The sequence below is a fragment of the Melanotaenia boesemani genome, chromosome 8, assembly GCF_017639745.1.
Source record: "Melanotaenia boesemani isolate fMelBoe1 chromosome 8, fMelBoe1.pri, whole genome shotgun sequence".
Lineage (NCBI taxonomy): Eukaryota > Metazoa > Chordata > Actinopteri > Atheriniformes > Melanotaeniidae > Melanotaenia > Melanotaenia boesemani.
The window spans coordinates 457,445-483,140 of NC_055689.1; the positions used below are offsets into that span (position 1 = coordinate 457,445).

The 25,696-nt window shown below is 45.5% G+C and overlaps 1 protein-coding gene across 3 annotated transcripts in view; it reads right to left on the bottom strand.

The window, feature by feature from the left end:
- Nucleotides 1–553: 553 nt before the first annotated feature.
- The window catches only part of kdm4ab (lysine (K)-specific demethylase 4A, genome duplicate b), a 38,008-nt gene continuing 12,865 nt past the window's right edge, over nt 554–25,696 (bottom strand). For all 3 annotated transcript variants that reach the window (XM_041992297.1, XM_041992296.1, XM_041992295.1), the window contains 9 exons: nt 24,505–24,718; nt 22,473–22,552; nt 19,632–19,687; nt 17,140–17,248; nt 15,271–15,462; nt 5,418–5,588; nt 5,201–5,320; nt 3,654–3,746; nt 554–1,619 (listed from right to left, as the gene is read on the bottom strand). In XM_041992297.1, coding sequence (XP_041848231.1) covers nt 1,482–1,619; nt 3,654–3,746; nt 5,201–5,320; nt 5,418–5,588; nt 15,271–15,462; nt 17,140–17,248; nt 19,632–19,687; nt 22,473–22,552; nt 24,505–24,718 — 1,173 coding nt within the window. In that variant the 3' untranslated portion in view covers nt 554–1,481. The remainder of the gene's footprint in view (nt 1,620–3,653; nt 3,747–5,200; nt 5,321–5,417; nt 5,589–15,270; nt 15,463–17,139; nt 17,249–19,631; nt 19,688–22,472; nt 22,553–24,504; nt 24,719–25,696) is intronic.

The window sequence follows — 25,696 nt, forward strand, 5'->3', positions numbered from 1 at the left end:
GTTTAAAGTCGCCCTTTGACTAGTTGATCATTCTATTACCTATTTGTTTTCTTTTATCTTAATTCACTTCAATGGTTGCTTCTCCAACATCCAAGCTGGGTTTTGTTTTCCCTCCACTCAGCCTGAACGTGTACGTGAGTGGAAACCCCAACCATCCTGATTACATGGAATTCTCAAAGATGAATGTGTTTGGATAAGAGACTTAAAAGGTTTTTATCTGACGTTCTCACGGACATCAGTCTTCACCTACAAGGACACAAGTGACGTAGAAACAGAAGCAACAGTTGCAGGTGTCTTTTGTAAGGGAAAACCTACATGCTGCAACATGCATGAGTTCCATGGTGTGTACATATGAGCTGAATCTGTTAATCTGGGTTGATTGAGGATGTTCAGAGAACAAAAACTGGATCTTCACTTTCAGGATTCAACCCCGGAGCTGCAGACTGAGACTCTCAAACCAGACGCCCAAAGAGGGGAAACAAAAATCATCAAATACATGATGCAGGAACGTTTCTTCTTAACCCAAACTTTACTCAAACAGTTGATGCTTACAAATAGTGCATGAATTTAATGTTTCCATGGAGACAAAGAACAACCCAGAAGCATAGAAAGAAAAATGCGTGTGGACAGCTTAACCTACTAAAAGATCAGTCATGAACACAGGACTAAAATACGCAGGAGAGGCTAAACATGGGAAACGGATCTGAAACCATCTTTTCTACATTTATCTTTCACTGAAAACACAACCCATCTAGTTTGTCTTCCATCCTGCGACGAGAAGAAATGGTAAGTGCTTTTCTGGAGTCTGATCATGTCTGATCTCAGCAAAGGAAAAAACAACCTACCGTCATAATAAATATAAATACATCTCAGCTTTTCTACAAGTCGAGGAAAGGACATGACAAAAATAGCTTTCATCTCAAACTCCATCCACTTGCATAAATTAAGTAGCAATATTATTTACAATAGTTACAATAAACCAAGAAAACCCAAAAGGAAAGTTTGCTTGGCCCTGTGGATTGTAAGGCTCAGGCCTAGAAAACATGTTCACGCCTCGTAATCCAACTAAAACAATCCTTGTTAATCTGGGAAAATGTGGATTCTTTGGGGTCAGAGTCGACCGGATGACAGAGGCGATGAAGGCGACAGCTGAGTTAAATTCAAACGGTGGTAACTTTCCTTTAAAAGCGTCACAAGACATGAAGTCAGAAAAAAAAAAACACCTGTCGGTCATTTCTAGAGGAAAATTCCTGAAAATAATGTTTAATACCTCACTGATGGCTTCTTCCTGAAAAAAGGACAGAAGGAGGGAAGAGAACAGAGAAGCTGACGGGAAACATGGATCTAACAACCTGAAGTCCCAGCCGTGGGTTATATGTGGAGCCTGAGAGGCTTCGGAAGAACAGGGAGGAGCAAGGTGGAGGTGGGAGGGGCTTCCTATCAGCAGGAATAACGAGCCGGAGCTCTCCATAGAGACGCCATCACTCCATGATGGCTCTGTAGATGACCGGCTCGATGAAGTCCTCTCTGTAGCGGGAGTTGATGACCCGCTGCCGTTTGGAGTTCTGCTTGATGTCGTTCTGCGTGAAGAGCTGGAAGCGCATGTCCGACGCCACCGACTGGAGACACAACACAGTTCACAGAGCTGGAGGCTGACTAGTGTCATCACAACACTGGGGCTATGCCTTTATCTGCTACCTCATTAAAACATCCTACTGCAAGCTGAATTTATAGGTACACCTGCTCATTTCCCTCATCACAATACTCATACAATTTTCATACAATTCATCGATTTGTGCTTTCAACAAATAGTTTAAAGATAATTAACTCACATCGGTACGATCTCAGGAAAGGATATCACAGATGTTAAAAAGTTAAACTGCCATTATAAACTGCTCAAACACATAAAGGGAACAGTAAAATAACATCCTAGATCTGAATGAATGAAATATTCTTATTAAACACTTTGTTCTTTACATATTTGAATGTGGTGACAACAAAACCACATAAAAATTATCAATGGAAATCACATTTATTAACCTATGGAGGTCTGGATTTGGAGTCACTCAAAACTAAAGTGGAAAAACAACTACAGGCTGATCCAGCTTTGATATAATGTCCTTAAAACAAGTCAGAATGAGGCTCAGTAGTGCGTGTGGCCTCCACGTGCCTGTAGGACCTCCCTACAACGCCTGGCCATGCTCCTGATGAGGTGGTGGATGGTCTCCTGAGGGGTCTCCTCCCAGACCTGGACTAAAGCATCCACCAACTCCTAGACAGTCTGTGGTCAACGTGGCGCTGGTGGATGGAGACATGATGTCCCAGATGTGCTCAGTTGGATTCAGGTCTGGGGAACGGGCGGCCAGTCCATAGCATCAATGCTTCATCTGGCAGGAACTGCTGACACACTCCAGCCACATGAGGTCTAGCATTGTCTTGCATTAGGAGGAACCCAGGACCAACCGCACCAGCATATGGTCTCACAAGGGGTCTGAGGATCTCATCTCGGTACCTAATGGCAGTCAGGCTACCTCTGGCGAGCACATGGAGGGCTGTGCAGCCCCCCAAAGAAATGCCACCCCCCACCATTACTGACCCACTGCCAAACCGGTCATGCTGGAGGACGTTGCAGGAAGCAGAACGTTCTCCACGGCGTCTCCAGACTCACACAGGCCGCCAGTAGTGAAGTTACCAATCTTGGTGTTTTCTCTGGTAAAAGCCAAATGTCCTGCACGGTGTTGGGCTGTAAACACAACCCCCACCTGTGGACGTCAGCCCTCATACCTCCCTCATGGAGTCTGTTTCTGACCGTTTGAGCAGACACATGCACATCTGTGGCCTGCTGGAGGTCATGTTGCAGGGCTCTGGCAGTGCTCCTCCTGGTCCTCCTTGTACAAAGGTGGAGGTAGCGTCCTGCTGCTGGGTTGTTGCCTCCTACGGCCTCCTCCATGTCTCCTGATGTACTGGCCTGTCTCCTGGCAGTGTCTCCATGCTCTGGACACGACACTGACAGACACAGCAAACCTTCTGGCCACAGCTCGCATTGATGAGCCATCCCGGATGAGCTGCACTACCTGAGCCACTTGTGTGGGTTTTAGACTCCGTCTCATGCTACTACTAGAGTGAAAGCACCACCAGCATTCAAAAGTCACCAAAACATCAGCCAGAAAGCAGGAAGTGAGAAATGGTCTGTGGTCACCACCTGAAGAACCTCCTTTAATGGGGGTGATTTGTCTATAATTTCCACCTGTTGTCTTTTCCATTTACACAACAACATGTGGAACTGATGGTCAGTCAGTGTTGCTTCTAAGTGGACAGTTTGATTTCACACACGTCTGATTGACTTGGAGTTACACTGTGTTGTTTAAGTGTTCCCTTTATTTTTCTGAGCCGTGTATTTATGTAGGGAGGATGCCTCCACTGTATAAATGAATTAATATTTTGATTATTGTTAAATTGATGTTGATAAATTGATATTTTGATAAATTGTTAAAAACTCAATAGTTTGAATAAACTATTTCTATGAAAATCCATGAAATATATCTAAAATGAAAGTTATTAATTTCACACCACAGAGGTACAGCGGGTGGACTGGAGGGCAGCGTGGCTTTCAGACACAGTGAAATGATGTGTCCTTCTGAACACTGGCTTACCAAACGGGACTTGACTCGTTTGGGCAAATCCTCATCCAGACCGTAGATGTCTTCTCTCTTCACTGAGATCTGGGATCCATCTTCAAACTCCACCTGAATCCAGATACACACACAGAGTTGTTGTGAGTAGGACCCGACTGATTAATCGGCAGGTCGATTAAATCAGTCGATATTAACCCTTTTCAAAATGGCCAATATCAGCTGTTTTGCCGATTAAATGCTGATTTATTCTTAATTTCTCATAAACATTAAATGATGTTAAGTGTCTGAGTCGTGCAGAATGGTGTCCTTGTGGCGTTTGTCCACTAGATGGAGCTTTGACTCCATTCAAATCCCACCATCATCCCCTTGTCTTTTCAACAGAGGTAGCTAGTAGCTACAGCCAGGTTACGTTACAGCAGTGGGCCGAGGGGAGCTTGCCGACAGGTAAGTTTATAATAATGTTGTGAAATTAACGACTCAGCATGTCTCCAGTTTCAGTTTGCCGTGTGTAATGACGAGTGACACATGCTTCGTTGTGTCGGTCAGCTTTTTATTTATGCTGCATTGCTAAAGTTGTGTTAAATTAGCTTAAGGTGCTCCCCATCTATGTTATTCCGAACCTAGCATAGCATTAGCTAAGTAGCCAGTAACTGCAGAAATAACGTAAAATATCAGAATGTACAGAACGAGCGTTCATCACTCCGTCAGCTGCAGGTTGAGGCACATTTTAGATGTGGATGCAGAGGGGAGGAGCTTTATTCACTGCAGCACCAAAACTTTATTAACATTACAGTCTGTCTTCACCACCGTCATGATGTCATGTCTTAGTTTTACTTTGTCAGAAAATACTAGCGTGAGCAGCTGTAACAGCGACTCTGTGTTACAGTTAGTGCCAGACCATGGTGACCATTATATATAAAATGGTTCATATATAATATATGCCATGATATATTTCATGACAAAGAAAATATTGGAGTAAAGAAAATGTAATTCATCATTGAAGGGCATCAGAAGGCTGCATAAAAAATGGCCCATGGCCTAAATCTAAAGATAAAATTAATCAATACAAATGATAGCATTTACCTGTTTATAACTTTTTAAACAAGTTTTCCTACCTGTACTTTAACCTACTTCTAATTTACATCAGCAAGACATACAAAACAAGATGTATTTAATTCATTCATCATTCATTTATACAATCCATTAATGGATGGACTTTTTAAAGGTTATATATTTTCTAGTTATTTAAAGCTTTGTTGCATGTTTTTGGAAATTCTTCTGTTGGAAAGTTAAACATATTAAAGGACAAAATGTTGTGAAACAGTAAAATGTTCTGCCTGTAATTCCTATTTTTGTTGGTGTAAGCGTTAAGGAACCAAAAAATGAAGTTAATTAATTCTTTATGTTTTTTCGTTTTTAAAAATCGGCCAATTAATCGGTAATCGGATTTTTTTTCTGCCAAATATCGGAATCAGTATCGGCTTCAAAGATCCACATCGGTCGGGCTCTAGTTGGGAGACCTGAACCTGATGCAACTTCATGGTGAAGTTTGAGGAGAGCTTTACCAGGTACATGGGGATGGAGTGCGATGTCACAAACTTGGCTCCGTATATCAACCCATCCGTCCATCTCACTTGAACGGCGTCGCCTTCAGAAGGCGGGCCGAGGTGGACACAGTCCCGGTTCTGCCGATATGTCAAAGGAAAAGTCAGACTCATGTTATTTATCGGGTCTGGAAACTTATGTTCAAATCTTAATGAATCCTTGAAGGCTTTTACCCACCTCGATGTCCTCTGGGAAGAGATTGTCGCTGTACGAGCCGTCGTCAAACACCACTTCGTAGAAGGTGGCTGTGGTCAGCTCCACCACGTCGCTGTGGTAGTAACGCCCATTTTTATGTTTGCAGATCACCTTCTGGCCCACCAACAGCTCCCTCATGGAGGTCTTGTTACGCTACAGGAAACAAAGTGTGCATTATTCTTCTTTCTAACCACTAACTTCTAGCTGTTGTTGGTAGACATTTACTCTTTAAGCCAGAGGCTGAGAATTACACACATGGACAGAAGTGTTGGTTCCCTTCGGTTAATGAAAGAAAAACAATGGTGACAGAATCTGACAAAAGCATAATAAATAAAAATTCTATGAAATTTAACCAATGAAAGTCAGATGTTGCTTTTCAATCATCCTTCAACAGAATTATTTAAAACTAAACTCATGAGCAAAGGAAGCAAAGGAAATTCCATGTTTAACAATCAATTCCAGCTTCCACAATTCTTGTCTCTGTTCTTCGTCATACCAGATGTCTAATATGCACCGCTGTTAATTTCAAACCAACACGCAACACGGTGTACAGCCAATAGGACATGACGACCCACCCTTTCTTTTGGCTTTTTATCACAGTGTTATTCTTCCCTCAGTTCGGGTAAGGAGGGCACAAACACAGAATATGCAGCCAAACATTTAGAGAGCTAAATAAAGTCCTTCACCTGGACCTGGGAAATGTTAGGTGCACTGCTGCGTCCAAGAAAGAAAGCCATTAGCCTCACAAACAAATTGACGGTCGCACTCTACAGCTCTGTCATGTTACAACAAAAACCATTATTTGGAGCTACTTTCTCTGCTCCCTGATCAACACAAATCTAAGGATCTACAACATGCTTGGACTTGTCGTTGTATGGCTCAAATACCACCACAACAAAGAAGAAATCTCTGAATGAGAGATATGCACGAGCAGACATTTTTAACCTTCTACTGTCAGCAAAGCAGCACCAACATTTAAAACAACAGTGGCATCTGCTAAAAAAAAAAAAAAAAAAACTATGTAGAGAACTCAGTAAAAACAACTACAGGCCAATCTCCAACCTCCAGTTTTAGGTAAAATAATAGAAAAAAACATGAGTATGAACAGCTTTACAAATCCGTGCCACTCAACAACTGTTGTTAAAGTCTTTCAATGAGGATTTGGAAACTGGCTCCGTAAAAGTCTACTACATCCATCTAAACCCAGATAGAGGAAGAAGTTCGGTTTTGGTTCTGTTAGATCTCAGCACCGCTTTTGACAGTCACCAAGACCTTCCTGTTGGACAAACTGGGTAAGAATCTCAGGTGCGGCTTTGTATCAGTAAGTACAGACCTACTACAGGAACTACAGACTGCTGTGAAAGGTAGGTCTGCACCTGGACATCAGCTGATGTGGTACTCTGTACCCTGTTCTTCTCTATCTTCTCTATCCTGGATGAGGGATGTCTTAGCTGTATTGTGCTTAACACATTTGCTTTGCCACCAGGAGCTTTATGAGTATACGGCCCCTCTTGATAATGTCATTTTTTCTGTCTCTTTATTTAAATATATTGGGGTTTTTTCTTATTTACTTTGAATTATGGAATTTATGTAATGTTGCCAGATCTGACTGGAGGGGACAGAAAAAAAGGACAGTAATGAAGAGGAGACAAAGATCCAGTAGATAGAAGCAACGAGCCCCAAATCCAACCGGAATGAGATGTTGGGGGCAACAATTTAACTTCACTACCATCCAATCAGGGCAATCAGACTGGCCATAGAAGAAGCACCTAAACACAACACAATACAGATTTGCTGCCCAAAAGTAAAAGCAAAATTTGGGGACCTAAGCCTCCCACTGCTTTAGCTTTCTGGAGTTGCATCTTATTGAGACTGGGTCGCTTGTAGGATGAAATAACTGAGTCCAGCTGGCTAAAGAAGTTACAAATAAAGATGGTCAAAGCTTGAAAAAGGTATAGCTATTTTGGCAATACTATCATTTTAACTGCATTAATGCATCGTACTAGGGAGGCAGACATGGGTGACCACTGAGACAGTCTGTCTGGTTTGGTTTAGCATGGTAACAAAAGTCACCTTTCAATAAATCTTTATACTTTTCAGTGATTCTGACACCTAAAAATGAGTTTATTTGTAACAATTTTATTGTGAGATTTAAATTACAAGCCTTGCTGTAAATGGGAAAAAATTAGCTTTTAGTCAGATTTAATTCATAGTCAGCAAATTTTCCAAATTAGTTAATCAGAGGGCAATGACAGGGTAGGATTTGAGATGAAAAACAGGACGTCATCTGCATAGAGTGAGACCTTGTATTCAGTGTTGTCCCTCCAGATGCCGGACACATGGCTACAACCACGGAGGGTCATGGCGAGTGGCTCCATATCCAAGTCAAAAAGCAGAGGGCGTAGGCACCCTTGTCAAGTTCCTCTGTGCAACCTGAATGGCCTTCATAGCTGCGAGTTTGTGTGTAGGCACATGGTTTTGAATATGACAGTCTGACCCATGAGATGAAACCTGCCCCAAAGCCAAATTTCTCCAAGGCTGCAAAGAAATAGCTAAACTTCACGAGGTCAAATACTTTTTTGGCATCAAGCGAGGTAACATTCAGGAATGTCATCAGAAACAGAATAAATTATGTCACATAGATGCTGTATATTGAAACAGGAATGCCTGCCTTTTATAAAGATGGTGTGTTGGGCTCTGGGCCGGGCATTTGCCCTTCTGCCCTTGGGTGGTCTTGGGGAGGCAGGGGCACCTACAGCGGCCAGCTGAGGAGTTGGCTGCCAGGAGGAGAGATCTCTCTTCCGGTTGTGCCCCTCCCCGAGCCCCTCTCCTCCCCTGCCACCCCACATCATACACACCACACATAGGGCTCTGTGGGGCGAGTGAAGTCGGTGGGTTTGGCTGGGGGGTCCCCACTGCGAGATCTCCCGGTGGACCCCTGTGACTGCCTGCCCCACTAGATTTTATCACAACCTAGACACCCCTCCTCGGGGGGATCCTACGGACATGTTCTTGTCCCTGGGGTGCCTAGCCTTGGTGTTGGGTTGGCGTGGCCAGCGGTGGTTTTGCCTGGAGCGATCGGGCCCCGTCAGGTTCCTGGGCGGGGCTCTGCTGGAGGGAATGGGTGGCCCTAGGGCCTGTGGGGTGCTGAGCCTGCTCACCATTGCCCTGTGCTGCCGGGTGCCCCAGCCCCATCATGCCGGGGGGCTCCAGTCTGGGGGCCCCTCTGCTCTGGTCTGAGTGGGCCGCTGCTCTGTCTGCTTTGGCCGTCCTTGGTCGGGCTTGGTGCTCTGTGGACCTGCTGGGCCTTGGGCTCCCCTCGTCCCCCACTGATACTTCGGGGTGCGGCGTGATCACAGAATCCTTGCAAGCACACATTTCTTCCTTGTTGTATGGCAACAAATGCACGTTCACACGTGCATGCTCACAAACATGCTCGTCTCTCAATCTGCTTCTACCAGATGTTGGTGATGTTTGTGTGTTGGTACGTTTCTCTGCAGGTACGATTGATGACTACTGTACTTTTTCATATCATTATCCTATTTTCTTCATGTATCATGTAGTACTGTGGTAGTTTATATTTTTAAGGTGTGTTTTAGGCAGCCTAGACAACTGTTACTTACACATTTTAATCCTGTCCTTTTCTCCCTTTTTTCCCTCTTCCTCTATCTTCCTGTCATGTTCGGAGCTGACATATAAAGACTAAAGAAAATAAGATTACTATAAAAATAATAAAAATATTAAGGGCAGCCATGTATATAACATGTCTCCCTTGGTAAAGCAAAATATGGCACACAGACCACGTTCTGTATGTTAGGATGCTGGACAGGACAGGGTAAAAAAATAATAATAAAAAAAAGAGCAAATGTTTCACTGAGTGAGTCATGAGAAAATCAAGTTTAGTTTCAACTTCCATACGCTTCTTATAAAGTACTGGGTTCCATGAAATAGTGTGGTAATTGTCAATCTCTTAAATGTGGTTGAATAAAACTGTTCGCTCACCAACTGATTTCCATTTTAGCTGGACTGAGTATGCAACCTCCGAGGTAGGCTTTAAGAGCATCCCACACTAAAGCACTGGAGTAGGCCTGTCGCGATAAGCAATAAGTCAATTAATTGAACGGTAGAAAAATATGAGCGCGATAAGTTCGCCGGCCGCGATAATTTTTATTTGTCCCCCACTTACTTTACCATACACTGTGTATGACAATAAGTTTCACTATGGAGTATTTCGACTGAACGCTCTGGTTTCTTGCATAGTGATCTCTCTAGTGTCATACTTGACGGCAGCATGTTGCAGCACGAGACCGTGGTGAAGCACCTGTGCGAGCCGGTAAGCCGCATTTGTTTTGCAGGGCTGCCAACACGCATTGGCCGTGAGACTCGCGCATTTAAGTGTCTTCTCACGCTCTTGCGCTAATCCTCTCATGCTGAATTATGTAAATAAGTCGAATGGAGAAATAATAGCTGCAAGCACCTCCTCATTTATTGTTTCACTGCTCCCCACATGTAAGCAGAACACACACGGAGCCTACAACATCAGTACAAAGCCCCCACTTCCTGGTCTACCGTAATAACCCCTGTAATGCGCAGGCACATATACATAGGCCTATATACTACCATAGGTATTATTATGGCATTGTCATTGTATTATTAGTTGAAATGGTCTCAAAATGACAACATTATCGCTTTGCACAATATTATCATTTATCGCGATAATATCTGAGAAAATCTATCGTACAGCAAAATTTGTTATCGTGACAGGCCTACACTGGAGGTAACATGACACATCGGTGGTTATAAAAATGTTATCTCTTAATTCATGAATTCAACAAAGTTGTCATCTGACAACAAAGTCAAATTGAACTGCTACCATCTACACTTCAGTGGAAGGCAAGGGAAAGAAATGGTTAAAGGTCCCATATTATGCAAAATTCACTTTTTAATGGTTTTGGAACAGTCATACTGGTCCCCCCGCATGTGTAGGAGACCCGTAAGTGTGAAACTCTTTCAGGCGCTCTCTCTCCCCCCTGCTCCACCTCTAGGGAAGTAAGCGCTGAAATGAGCTTGTTTGAAAGCGTGTACGTTATGACGTCATAAGGGACAATAACCACTCCCCACAGAGCGATGGACCCGTCTACCGGCTCTCAAAGCCCGCCCTCTAAAAATCACCTAGCGCCCAGTGTTTTTCCCTCTTCGGCAACCCTCGTTAGCGGACATGGCTAAGCGACAGAAGCACTGTTCTGTTTGTGGCTGCATAAATGAACACGAAAACGTTTTTTTACTTCCATCCACTGAACCCACGAGGACTGAGTGGATTAATTTTATTTTTGGAGGAAATGTACCCGGAAAACTTCCAAAGGTTTTGCATGTCTGTGGCCAGCATTTCAAAGAGGACTGTTTCCACAACATGGGGGCATGGAAAGCAGGCTTCGCCAACCGTTTGAAGCTGAAGCCAGGTTCAATACCAACTGTCCGTGACACAGCTGGAGAGGTAAGAGCTGGCAGTTATTTTATCGTTTCGGCCTTATTAGTCTGATAGCTTGAAAATATATTAACCTGTCAATCACCTCATGACGGGCGATGCGATGGGCGGAGCCAACAGCTGAGCTGCTCCACCAGGGTTCCGCCCACCATAAACGGCACATTTCTGAAGCTGCTAAAAAGAGGGAGGTGAAGAGAAGCCGCTGCACTCAAACTGAGGGTCGATTTGTCCATACCATGGCGGAAATATTTCATTTAGATATTAATGAATGGTCTCAGATTGGGAATAAAGTGTATAATATGGGACCTTTAAAGTAAAGGGGGCATGATCTGAGATTACAATACTTTGGTAAGCACAAGAATGGACCAGTGGGACAAGATCAGAATCAATCAAAAATAATCTGTGTGATGGACGTGAGAAAAATGCATCGTCTCTGTCCTGGGGATGCAGAGCTCACCACACATCACAGATACCATAGTCAGATAGGAAGGCTTGGATATAAAAGGCTGACTTACTTGCAGAGCTGATGTTAATTTAGGATAGACCCAGAGCTGGGTCTATCCAGAGGTTGAAGTCTCCCCCAAAAATGGGAGAGTATGTGTCTGAAGAATCAGTCTGTATCATCTGAATTAGGGGCATAAACATTCACAAGTGCAACCAGAGTATGATAAGGTGGGTGGGTGGATGGATGGATGGATGGATGGATGGATAGATGGATAGATGGATAGATGGATAGAAGTACTTTATTCATCCCAAGCTGGGAAATTTAGGTGTTGCAGCGGTACAGTCATTTAGCAGTTGTGCTTCTAAAGGTAGCAAAATAAAAAACAGTATAAAAAATTTCAATATCTACAAAGACTTATACAAGGAGGAATTTAGCTATACACAGTAAGAAATGAGAATAGCCAGCAAATAATATAGTCCAGTGCAATGATTAGTAGTGTGGTTTGCGAAATTGAGCTTGTCTGTGCAAAATTAACCAGTTACACACAAAATTACCCAATTACATACTTGACAGTTGTTTTCAATGACACAAGATGAGGAGTTTAACTGTGCAAGGTTGATCCAGTCAGTGCAAAATTCACCAGTTACAACAGTCACTCATGTTGTTATCTCTGACACAGTGATGATGAGTTAAACAGTCTTATTGCGTGTGGCAGGAAAGATTTCCTGAAGCGGTCCTTGAGACAGAAAAGCTGTCTGAGCCTTTTGGAAAAGGAGCTCCGCTGTCTGTCCAGCACAGGGTGGAGAGGGTGGTCCGGGTTATCCAAGATAGATAACAGTTTGTTCAGTGTCCTCCTCTCCACCACTGCTTCTAAAGTGTCCTGTCTGCAGCCAATGACAGAGCCAGCCTTCCTGATCAGTTTGTTCAGTCTGTTGGTGTCACTGGCTGCAATGCTGCCCCCCCAGCAGACCACAGATGAAAACAGGGCACCGGCCACCACAGACTGGTAAAAGATTTCCAGCATCTTGCTGCACACGTTGAATGACCGCAGCTTCCTCAGGAAGTAGAGTCTGCTGCAGGCCTTCTTGTACACAGCTGTGCTGTTGGTCTTCCAACTCAGTCTGTTATCGATAGTCACTCCCAGGTATTTATATTCCTCAACCGTATCCACATCACTACCCAGGATGCAGAGGGGCTGTGGAGCTGATCCCTTCTTCCTGAAGTCTAGCACCATCTCTTTGGTCTTGTCCACATTAAGCAGCAGGTGATTCTTACCCGCCCACTCCACAAATCCGTCCACCAGCCCCCTGTACTCCTCCTCCCGTCCACCACTTATACACCCAACAACTGCAGAGTCGTCAGAAAATTTCTGAAGGTGACATGACTCGGAGTTGTACTGAAAGTCTGTGGTGTATAAGGTGAACAGGAATGGAGAGAGCACAGTGCCCTGCGGGGCTCCTACATCACTCATCACCACATCAGACAGGACACCGCCCAGCCGGACAAACTGCGGCCTGTCTGTCAGGTAATCAGCGATCCAGGAGACAGAGGACCCGCCGACACCCATCAGCCGCAGCTTCCCACTCAGTATAAGGTTTACCAGAGATGACGACATATAGCGCCCTAATTTATCAGAGGTCACTTGGTGTGGTTCAAATGAAATATCCTTGTTGATAAGGTTTAAAACTTCTCTGGCTTTGGCTTGGAAAGCAGCATGGAAACGCTGCCCCATCCAGCCTAACAGAAGGTCATTATCTATGCTTCGAATGTGTGTTTCTTGTGCTTTGAAATGTTTCAGGTGTGAGAGAACCTTTCTTCTTTTCATAGGATGGTTTAAACTAGGGCTGCTCGATTATGGGAAAAATGATAATCACGATTATTTTGATTGAAATTGAGATCTCGATTATTTAACACAATTATAGATGAGATTTGTGGGGGGGGGTGACATTTTAAGTGTTTACTGTGGTAATACAGACTAGTTTCTTTCCACCAGGTCCCTGTAGCTATTGTTTGTCTCAGACCAGCAGCTATGTTCCGCCTGGTGTGATCTGGAAAAAAAAATAGTCTGGAGACGTTTCGTTTTCATGTTGAAATCCGCGTCAATAAAATGTAGTGCAACATTTCTATACGGCTCTGGTGAGGCTTTACCACAGGTCCGTAGCGGTGGCCAAACATCGGACTGTCACAACGTCATCAGACCAAAACTGTATCCATTTGTAAACAGTACTGTATGTGTGTGTGAATGAATTCTAGATATCATATTGTGTGTTTAGGTGAGTTTTATATAGGTCTTGTAATATTGTTGTATTTTAATGTAGTGTATAAAAGCCCAACCAGGGACGAGCTTTAAAAATTCTGTTTGCATGGCATCAGCTACTAAACTGTGACTATATACAAACGCAACGTCCCTGTCAAATAATTCAAATAAATCATAAAACTATACTCTTCCCTAGAAAAAAAAAGTTTACTGCTCCAAACAATATTTGAGCGTAACCTCTGACAGAATGTATCAGGGCTCTTTAAGGGCAAAAAAGAGACCAGTGTAAAGAATGAAAGTATGCCGTCTGGCTCCCGAGCACAGGCAGCAGTAACCACTGGCCTACGAAACCTGCATATCTCCCGAGTTAAGCACACACACAAGCACAGGCTAACCACATCAGTCTGTAAACGTGGTAACCACAGGGCAGCATAGTGTCAATAAACCCACCACTGCGAGCCATGGCAAAAACAGTCATTAACACCAGTGAATTTAACAACAGAATATAGGGGAGATTTCTAGATATCAGGGAGTTGTACCACTCGGACAGAGATCATGCTGAGATCAGTCCCGCTGTGGAGGCTAGTCCGCAGGTTTGGGGAGATTGTGGAAGCTGAGCTGATCCACTGGCGGGGTAGATAAGGGCCGGTTTCAGACCGTTCATGACGTCTTTCATTCCCCCCGCTGGCTGAGGACTTTGGGGCTGTAGTGATCCAGGATGCAAACATGCTTGCCACGGAAGTTGAGCTTTCCTCTCCGCCGTGCCTCTGATAATAAGCTCCTTCACCTGGTAACGATGCAGACGGGGCGTCACCATCTCTGCTCGGATGGTGCTTTTGCTGCTAGAGATCGTGTGTCCTGTCGATCTCAGGTGGAGTAGGTAGCGTTTCCTCCCCAAGCAAAACAGGCTTGAAAAGAAATCTGTAGGGGGAGCGCTTTCCATGGACTCCGGCAGGCCGACTGTACTGCAGTTCTGACGCAGACTCCGGCCTTCTAAGTCCATCTCTTTGGACTTTAGTTTAGTGTTGTCCTTGCACACAACAGCACATGTGTTGGCCGGCTGAGGTCTTCAGCTCTAGGCCGTGTTGGATCAAGCTTAGATTTCAGTTGGTTAAATGAGACTTTGAATTCTGTAACTAACTCCTCACAGTGTTGAAGATGTCTTCCAACATTAAGACAGCACCCTCCTGATCCATTTCAAGTTTTTTAAGCCGTTAAAAGAACAAAATAAGCACTGGTTGGGAGACTTGTTGAATATGGAACAGTAAGATGAAAAGTTCAGAGGAACATTTTACACGTCAACCTGCTTTTAATTATTTACATTGATGATGATGTGTCCGTATCACATGTAACCCACTGTAAGTTGTCTGCTTTTACTTCAGCTTGTTTTCATTTCATCTTATTTTTGTTGACTTCCCCTGTTTTTAATGTTTCTTTTGCACCTTGCGGTCAATGTTTTCTGTAAAGAGCTTCGAGTTGTCTTGTACATGAGTTGTGCCCTGACTGACCCAATAAACCTCACAGGGGAACTCTGGATCATTCTGAGAACCTCCAGGAGGAAAAGAAGTAGGAAAAACTCTTTTCAAAGTTGATTCAGGAGCAGACAAACAGCAGAAGTCAGTGTTGCAGCTGGGCTGAGTGGGGTTACCTCGGGTATGACAGGCGCTCTGTGTCTGTGGCAGGTGATGAAGACTACGAACGGCCAGTCGTCCGGGTGCATGAGGATCCCGGCTGCCTGAGCGCAGGTGGGATGGAACGCCGTGGAGCAGCGGCCATGGGAACACTGGACACAGCAGCCCTTCACCTCTCTCTTCATCCGTTTCCTGCAGTAGGCGCATTTCTGCCAGAGAGGATTTAAGTTGAGAAGATATAACAACAGGAAGGAGAGGAAGGAAATGTTGGGAGGATGACAAGAAAACAAAGCTGTGAAACGGAGCAGGAAGCAGGCCGACGCAGACATGTTGGGATGTAAATATGGAAAAGGAAATGACGCAACTTCCATTTAACGATTGTCACAGTGAAGAAAATCCTGATTTTCCAACATGGAAAGGCTGCAAAAGATATACACGCAGCTCCACCTGTTCTACGTCCTGCTAACACTTCTAACCAGCCAATCACATGGCAGGATGTAGACAAGGTGAGGACGACTTGCTGAAGTTCAACCTGCGCATCAGAATGAGGAGGAAAGGGGATTTAAGAGACTTTAGACTGCTGCTGGTGTAACGGTGGGGGGAGATTTTCTTGGTCCACTTTGGGCCCCTTAGTACCAACGTGGCCTGGTTTAACCAGCACAGCCTACCTGAGTATTGTTGCTGACCATGTCCATCCCTTTATGACCACAGTGGAGCATCTTCTGATGCTACTTCCAGCAGGATAATGCACCATGTCACAAAGCTCAGATCATCTCCACCTGCTTTCTAGAACATGACGATGAGTTCACTGGACTCCAACGGCCTCCACAGCCACCAGATCTCAGTCCAGTAGAGCAGCTTTGGAATGTGGTGGAACGGGAGATTCTCATCATGGATGCAGCCGACGAACCTGCAGCAACTGTGTGATGCTGTCATGTTAATATGGAGAAAACCTCTGAGGAAGGTTTCCTCCACCTGCTTCATCTATCACACCAGGATTAAAAAGGTCCCACCCGGTACTAGAAGGTGGTCCTGGTGAAGAGGACGACCCGGTACTAGAAGGCGGACCTGAAGAAGAGGACGACCCGGTACTAGAAGGCGGACCTGATGAAGAGGACGACCCGGTACTAGAAGGTGGTCCTGATGAAGAGGACGACCAGGTACTAGAAGGAGGTCCTGATGAAGAGGACGACCAGGTACTAGAAGGTGGACCTGATGAAGAGGACGAACCGGTACTAGAAGGCGGACCTGATGAAGAGGACGACCCGGTACTAGAAGGCGGTCCTGATGAAGAGGACGACCCGGTACTAGAACGCGGTCCTGATGAAGAGGACGACCCGGTACTAGAACGCGGTCCTGATGAAGAGGACGACCCGGTACTAGAACGCGGTCCTGATGAAGAGGACGACCCGGTACTAGAACGCGGTCCTGATGAAGAGGACGACCCGGTACTAGAACGCGGTCCTGATGAAGAGGACGACCCGGTACTAGAACGTGGTCCTGATGAAGAGGACGACCCGGTACTAGAAGGCGGTCCTGATGAAGAGGACGACCCGGTACTAGAAGGCGGTCCTGATGAAGAGGACGACCCGGTACTAGAAGGTGGTCCTGATGAAGAGGATGGCGGGTTTATGAGCTCAGTAAAACCTTTTACTATATGAATGCAAATAAAATCAGAGCTGCATCGCTTGCTTTTCAGAAACATCAGGACATGGAAGGAGAAGTGAAACTACAAGGACAACCAAAAGGCACCAAACAAGAAGTCTGTCTTCACCACAAACCACAATAAATTATGAACAAGAGAGCAAGCAGGGAAATCTGTTTTGAAGAAACACTGAATTCACTGCGTTCCAAGTCCACCAACCATGGACTGCGACCCGTCTTACCAGTCTGAAGCGTGGCAGTGGGATGGCCGAGAGGTCGATGGGGTTCCGCTCTGTGATGTTGACGAAGCGAGCTTCCAGCACGGTGATGGCACACAGCACATGGACCCATCTGTGGATGAGGCAAACATGAGGTGGACTGTGGAGAAACTACAGCTCAGGGTGAAGCATGTACTCATTCAGATGCACCAACAAATAAGATTTACAGATGTAGCAGTTACTGTTTAACATGTTCTGGTAAAACACAGCAACAGTTTAAGGACAAAACAGCTGAAACCCGTTTCCCTGAGTTCTGCAAGCACACTGGCAGGCGTGCTGCCTCCAGAAGCTAATACAGCAGCATTCAGACCGAAAACAGCTGGGCTCTCATTTATAAATGTGACATACGCACAACGCACACACGGGAACCGAAACGGGCACAAGTCACTTTCCATGCACAAGTGTGCGGTCCTTTACGCAAAGTCTGAGCCATACGTGCACTTGCTGTGGAGAGGGGAAACAGGCCACGCTGGCGGTGGGGAAGCCACACTGCGTCACTCTCCCTCTCACATTTCAAGACTTTAATTGTAGGTCGACTTTATGATAAGCATGCTAAACACCAGTGTTTATGCTTGTACATGAATCCCATTTAATACAAACAGTGCTTGACCTGGCTCATCAGCCAAATCTGTGTCTCCCTTCTTTGCTGACACATCACCACACAAGCTCATCTCTCCTATGAAGGCCATCCTTCTCTTAGAAAGAGTCAGTTGGGGTACACCCTAACCCCACCTGTGGCTGCGGTGGCATGTCAGTCGTTTTCTTCACCTCAGCCATGCTCCCCGTCCCGCTCACTGAAGCAGCACGATAATGTGTTGCCTTCCTTTTACGTCTCACCACCACTTTGGCCACCGAACATATTATTTTTTCGACTATCCACCTCGATCACCAACACATCCAGTGTCTGCCTCGGTGAGCTGTTCTTTTCTCCGTGGTTGCCATTGTTACCCCCGACATAACATTGATCAGCTGGCTCCTTTAAACAGGGCCTGCCTGAGGCGGAACCCTGGACAAGCACTGAGGTGCAGCTGTAGTTTCCTAATTGCAGGAGTACATGTGCATAGCTTTATAAGTATGACTTTCTTTTGGCATACACCATTTACGGGCTTTTGGGCATACATACACCTTTAGTACAGCCTGCTGAAGGCTGCACGCCATCATCCAGCCTCAGAACATAACTGGGGTTTCATACTTAGGCCCAGAACCTGGACCAGGTCCCATGTCAGAGTAAAAATGAGTCATTTTACTATTTTTCTCCAGATTGAAACCCTGCTATTAGAGGATGAATGGTTAGACTGTAGATTTACTGGCATTGTTATGGACTTCTATAGATAGTAAGTCGTAAATCCCAAACTGGAAAAGCAACTAACAATGCATCACATTAATTTTGGTACATTTAAGACTGATATTAAAAGCTCCCAGACAAGTATTTAATAGGAAATAACGTCTTTTTCCAATAAAATGACATCATTTCAATAATTTGGCATTTAAAAGGTTAAACTAATTTGAATAAATGCAAACTACCACACATTCATTATCTGCACAGCTTTATCCATTACAGGTAAGCTGGAGCCTATCCCAGCATGTTAGCAGGTGAGAGGCAGGTACACCTGGACAGGTCTCCAGTCCATCGCAGGACCAACACAGAACAAGGCAAACAACCAGTCCCACTCACTCCTAGAGAAAACTTAGAGTGACAGGTAAACCTAGCATCGTGTCTTTGGACGGTGGGAGGAAGCCGGGGAGACCTCCACACAGAAAGGCCCCCGCTGCCCAGGTCCAAGCCCCCCCAGCAAAGGCTCCAACCAGCGACCTTGTTGATGTGAGGCTGCTAACCACCACACCACCATGCAGCCAAAAAGGGCAGTAAATTATAAATCCTACACTGAAAACTAACAGTGGTTCAAAATCTATTTAGTTCCAATCTTTGGTCTATTCAACCAAATCTTTTCTATGGAAATAACTTGCTAGTGTTTTATCCAGAAAAACAGTGGCATCATGGTATTAAAAGAGTTCAAATAAGCTGAATAATTATATATTTGGCAGTTTTGATTAAGACTGAAGTTGATTTGAACATTTTAACATAAAAAAGAAAGATATACACTACCGTTCAAAAGTTTGGGCTCACTTTGCCATGGCATTCAATAGGGAAGTGACCCCAAACTTTTCAACGGTAGTGTAAATCTGTAGTTTTTAGGACTTTCTGTCCTCTAATCTCCTGACAGGGTGTGAAGTTACGATGACCCACAAGGGTTAAATAAACAGCTGTGTATGTAAATCTGTAGTTAACCTTTCTGGGTTTAAGCCAATCAATGACTGACACCTGGATCCTTCCAGACTCAAACCAACGCCAGCTTCAAACAGCACGAACCAAAGCTTCCCTTTCTGAACACCCCTGATCAGAACAGGTGTTGAAGCAAGTCAAATCCAGAAAGTGGAAGTTTTCAGCTACTTACTTGTCATTGTTGGCTCTCTGCAGAGCTCCACCTCTCAGGGAACACAGAGAGCAGTCCTGCAGGAAGAAACACAGCACAAGCTGAAAGTGGATGGAAGACGTACTCGCACCATTCCAGGTTTTTGTGATGTCAAAGACATGAGCAAGTCAATCATTTGAGGTGAACATGGACACTGAAACTAAACTGCTGAAGAAGCTTCTGGTTTAATGCCAGCATCCAGTCTTCTTGTGTCGGAGGCTATCATCATGGACTCTGCAGGTCACAGACAGACTTTCTAATAGATCTAGGTTCTGTGTTCTAGCTGGATGGTTCCAGAACTTTATTTTCTTCTGCTGAAGCTGTTCTTTTTCCATCTGGACGTCTGTTTGGTGAAACTCTTCGGTTTTCCAGCAGAGGTCTGATGGGTTTGAACCAAACTGAATCTGGTATTTGGACTAGGGGTGCCATGATAACTACCAAACGGTATCATCAAGGATGGCAGTTCTATTTTTTCTTTAATTATTTGTAAAAAGATTTCCGTCTCCTCTTGTGGCCACTGATACCGTGCCATCGTTACCGGTCATGTGACTCCTTATGTCATGTCTGGAAACGTGTAAATGCAAAATAAATGTTTCCAGTACACTTTTGTGATATACTTCTATATCAACCACCTCATGAGAGAGTAAAAACATTTTAGCGATATGTGAGAAGTTTTTAGAATGTATGTGTCTCCATTACCAGTTTTTTATTGTGATATTTAGATTTAGCGTGATTCTAGGGCTAATAGAAACACACCTAGTAATACTCCATGTTACTACAATATGGTCCTCACAAATGTAATGCTTTAATATAAAAAAAAAGTTTTCCAAGTTGTCACTGATAAGTATGCATCGATCTGACACTGGTAATGATATCAGTACCAATATGAAGCTATTTCTAGATCGGATATGGGTGACAATGGGCCGATCCATAGGTAAAGATCTATGTAGTGTAAGTCTATGTTGTTTAAGCAACGTCATGTGATGCGCCATGCAGAGGCTCACGTTCAGAGGGAGAGGGAGGGGAGGAGAGGGAAGAAGAGAGGAGGAAGAGAAGGAGAGGGAGAGGAGGAGAGGGAGGAAGAGAGGAGGAAGAGCAAGAGAGGAGGAGAGGGAATAAGAGAGGAGGAAGAGCAGGAGAGGGAGAGGGAGAGGAGGAGAGGGAGGAAGAGAGGAGGAAGAGCAAGAGGAGGAGAGAGAGGGAATAAGAGAGGAGGAAGAGAAGGAGAGGGAGAGGAGGAGAGGGAGGAAGAGAGGAGGAAGAGCAAGAGAGGAGGAGAGGGAATAAGAGAGGAGGAAGAGCAGGAGAGGGAGAGGGAGAGGAGGAGAGGGAGGAAGAGAAGGAGAGGGAGAGGAGGAGAGGGAGGAAGAGAGGAGGAAGAGCAAGAGAGGAGGAGAGAGAGGGGGAAAGAAGGAGAGGGAGGGGGAGGAAGAGGAAGAGGAGGAGAAGAGAGGGAGGGGGAGAGGAGGAAGAGCAAGAGAGGAGGAGAGGGAATAAGAGAGGAGGAAGAAAAGGAGAGAGAGAAGGAGAGGAGGAGAGGGAGGAAGAGATGCGGAAGAGCAAGAGAGGAGGAGAGAGAGGGGGAAAGAAGGAGAGGGAGGGGGAGGAGAGAGAGGGAATAAGAGAGGAGGAAGAGAAGGAGAGGGAGAGGAGGAGAGGGAGGAAGAGAGGAGGAAGAGCAAGAGAGGAGGAGAGGGAATAAGAGAGGAGGAAGAGAAGGAGAGGGAGAGGAGGAGAGGGAGGAAGAGAGGAGGAAGAGCAAGAGAGGAGGAGAGAGAGGGGGAAAGAAGGAGAGGGAGGGGGAGGAAGAGGAAGAGGAGGAGAAGAGAGGGAGGGGGAGAGGAGGAAGAGCAAGAGAGGAGGAGAGGGAATAAGAGAGGAGGAAGAAAAGGAGAGAGAGAAGGAGAGGAGGAGAGGGAGGAAGAGATGCGGAAGAGCAAGAGAGGAGGAGAGAGAGGGGAAAGAAGGAGAGGGAGGGGGAGGAGAGGGAAGAAGAGAGGAGGAAGAGCAGGAGAGGGAGGAGGCAAGGAGGAAGAGCAGGAGAGGGAGCGGGAGAGGAGGAAGAGCAAGAGAGGAGGAGAGGGAATAAGAGAGGAGGAAGAGCAGGAGAGGGAGGGGGAGATGAGAAGAGGGAGATGAGGAGAGGGAGGGGAGGAGAGGGAGGAAGAGAGGAGGAAGAGCAAGAGGAGGAGAGAGAGGGGGAAAGAAGGAGAGGGAGGGGGAGGAAGAGGAAGAGGAGGAGAAGAGAGGGAGGAAGAGAGGAGGAAGTGCAAGAGAGGAGGAGAGGGAATAAGAGAGGAGGAAGAGCAGGAGAGGGAGGGGGAGATGAGGAGAGGGAGATGAGGAGAGGGAGATGAGGAGAGGGAGATGAGGAGAGGGAGGGGGAGAGGACAGCTGAACTTTACCAGCAGGTGTGACAAGAAGAAGACTGAATGGTGGGATTACATGAAAGTAGTAGTTTAAGGGTGTCCATACTTATGCAATGACTTCAGTGTGCAGGTTTAGTGATTTATTATACTGATTCAGCCTGAGCACATCCTCTGAGATCATTACCACTGCACAGCTACAGATTTCCTTTGCAGACATTACCCACGTTACTAAGTAGAAACCAAACAGCTGATCCAAGACAAGCCTGATCTCAGGGTTTCACCAAGTCAATGATCAAACCTCTGATTACTCTGTTCAGATGTTGTTGCACACAAAGTGGAAGAAACATCCAGGAAGGGAAAGCTCCCACTATCTTTCAACATCTGACTGCTTCCTGCTGATCATAAGCCACAACCTACATCTGGTAGTGAGAAGCCGATCCAGAGCTAGGCTTACCTCGGTGATGGCACCAGCCTCACAGCGGGCACACAGCCAGTCATCCAGCTCTGCTTCGTCTCCAGACACACCATAGCAACCTAAACCAGGACAGAAAGGACACACAGGCACTATTCACTGAATTCACACCCAATCCTGGTTGTTTATATTCTTTTGATCTTTGGCTGCTCCTGATTGGACGTTACCGTCAATCTAAGCTCTCTGATTGGTGGAAAGTCTGACAGGAAGTGGCTTCATCATCATGTCCAGGTCTAAATAGAGGTCTCTTAGCAACATAGTAGTGATGGTGATGTTTTTATGGTGAAATGTGATAAATAATGCTGTTATCATGGATCATTGTGGATTTACCAGATAGAGTCTCTGAATAAAACTACATTTAGTGGCTGGATTGTAAACCTCCTGGACAGGATAGAAATGTCTGGAAAACTTCAGTAAATCAGCTAAAGGGTTAAATATCCATCACAGTTTACCCCACAGAGACACACACCACCGCTCCTGAGACACTGCTGATGGTAGAAGAGGTAGACCTTGGTGGGTTCCAGGTATCTGCTGCTAGGGGCCTGCCCCCAGGACATCCTGACTTTTAATTAAGAGTTTTCTAAAATCCATTAGATTAGATTAGAACTACCATCTCGAACTATAGAAGTCGTGGATTGTTATATAACAAACAAATATATATACATATATATACACACATATGTCACAATATTCTTCCAGGAGAGGACAAAAAGAAGGAGGAGGAGGAGGAGGAGACATTATTCCGCAGTTGTTCAGCAAGAAGATTCAGAATTCCGGAAACATGTAAACACAAACTGACTAACCACAATGGATCACTTGGGCGTGGCTGCGTTCATGTAGCCAGACTGCCATCTGGTTGGGAGAGGGACATGTCAAGCATCTGCAGACCTACGCAGAGCCTACATGGTGATGCAGAGGTAACTACACTGGTAACTGATCTGATGCTGCATGGGTATAACTGAGCCTTAAGGATGCACCTAACAGTAATGCAGCAAACAATGCCATTATGATGAACTGTAGTTATAGTAGGCTACGGTAGGCTATATGCCCCCCGCCTCCTCCTGTTGCTCCCTGAATCATGACATGAGCGTCAATCAGCTGATCGGTTTTCTGCTGCAGGTACCGTCTCTTGTTCATCGTCCAGCTCATGCTGAGGAGGGTGAAGGTTAGCTTACACTTAATATTTGTTAGCAAGCCATTACCCCCACCACGTCTTTCCACGTAGATGAACAGCCCTCTGATGGAGACATTGGTATTTTGTTATTTGGTATTTCCAAGCCACAGGTCTGGTTCAGGAGATAATCCTGACTTTGTTCAGCAGTGTGATACTGGAAAATAACCAGCCCTTGCAATATAGAATAAAAGTGAGTTCTTCTCCTAAAGAATGCACTTTAAACAAGACCGAGCTGAATCATCCAGATGCTTCTTGTAGCTTTGAAACTGTCTCAGCAGGTGACTGGACAGCAGGTCAGCATGCAGGTGTGTATTTGATGTGGCAGCTCAGAAAGTGTGTTTGAATGTCGCCTGCGACACACACTTCACATACACCCCAATGATGGACTCCACGACCACCGCAACACTGCACACTCCATTCCCTCCGCGGCGCCATGGGAGCACCACAACCTGCTACCTGGTCTGTGGGAACCAGGACATGTCTTTTTTTTTAGCTGTTTTTGGCATTTGGGTGGGTGACATTTAAAGGGTTAAGTAACTTAAATGTAAAAATAAAAGGCTGAATTTTTAGTTACAGCTACTGAAGATGATTCCTTCAGGATCATTTGGATCAGAGTCCTGCTGTAAAAGAGAACAACTCACCAAACATAAACAAACATCTGTAGTTTAACAGGAAACACTGTCTGGCTCTCTCAGTGTGTCAGGGATGTGGTGTTCATGTGAAACCCCTGCAAGGCTCTGAGTCAGGCCTAGTTCAGATGAGGCGTGTAGCAGAGCTAGCATAATGACGGACCTTTGGCCATGTGCAGCTGTTCTGCAGTGTAAGTGAACTGAAGCTTACTTGTGTGCACACGGACGCAGCACTGAGCACAGCTGACCAGACGGCTCGTTCCGTCCTCCGCCACATGAGGATTGGACAGCTGTCCCTCCCCACTATCACTGGTCTTGCTTGACTGGGTGTTGAAGCACATCTCTGGGATGAGCGGTCTGGACCACTGATGGCCACCTGGACGGTTCTCCAGGATCAGATTGGAGCCATCACTGCTCAACTCCGACTTCATGTGGGGAAGAGGAGAATGGGGGGGGGGTTAATGCAATAAATTAAAGTACAGATTGCTACACAGATATAAAATCATCCTCCTCTTCATCAGCTCCACCTGTTCTACTTCCTGTTTACATGTAGACATGTAGACATGCTGAAGACGACCTGCTGAAGTTCAACCTGAGCATCAGAATGAGGAAGAAAGAGGATTTAAGAGACTTTGAACGTGGTTGTTGGTCTGAGTGTTTACTGGGATTTGCACCCACAACCATCTCCAGGGTTTCCAGAGATGGTCTGAAGAAGAGAAAACATCCAGAGCAGCAGTTGTCTGGACCAGGATGCAGCAGAAGACACACCGGGTTCCTCCTGCCAGCTAAGAACAGGAAACTGAGGCTACAATTCACACACACTCACCAACACTGGACAATAGAAGATGGAGAAACGTTGCTGGTCTGATGAGTCTCCATTTCAGCTCCACATTCAGATGCTCGGCTCAGAATCTGCTGGAAACATCATGAAAACATGGATCCATCCTGCCTTGGATCAACGCTTCAGGCTGCTGCTGGTGTAACGGTGGGGGGAGATTTTCTTGGTCCACTTTGGGCCCCTTAGTACCAACGTGGCCTGGTTTAACCAGCACAGCCTACCTGAGTATTGTTGCTGACCATGTCCATCCCTTTATGACCACAGTGGAGCATCTTCTGATGCTACTTCCAGCAGGATAATGCACCATGTCACAAAGCTCAGATCATCTCCACCTGCTTTCTAGAACATGACGATGAGTTCACTGGACTCCAACGGCCTCCACAGCCACCAGATCTCAGTCCAGTAGAGCAGCTTTGGGATGTGGTGGAACGGGAGATTCTCATCATGGATGCACCCGACAAACCTGCAGCAACTGTGTGATGCTGTCATGTTAATATGGAGAAAACCTCTGAGGAAGGTTTCCTCCACCTGCTTCATCTATCACACCGGGATTAAAAAGGCCTGA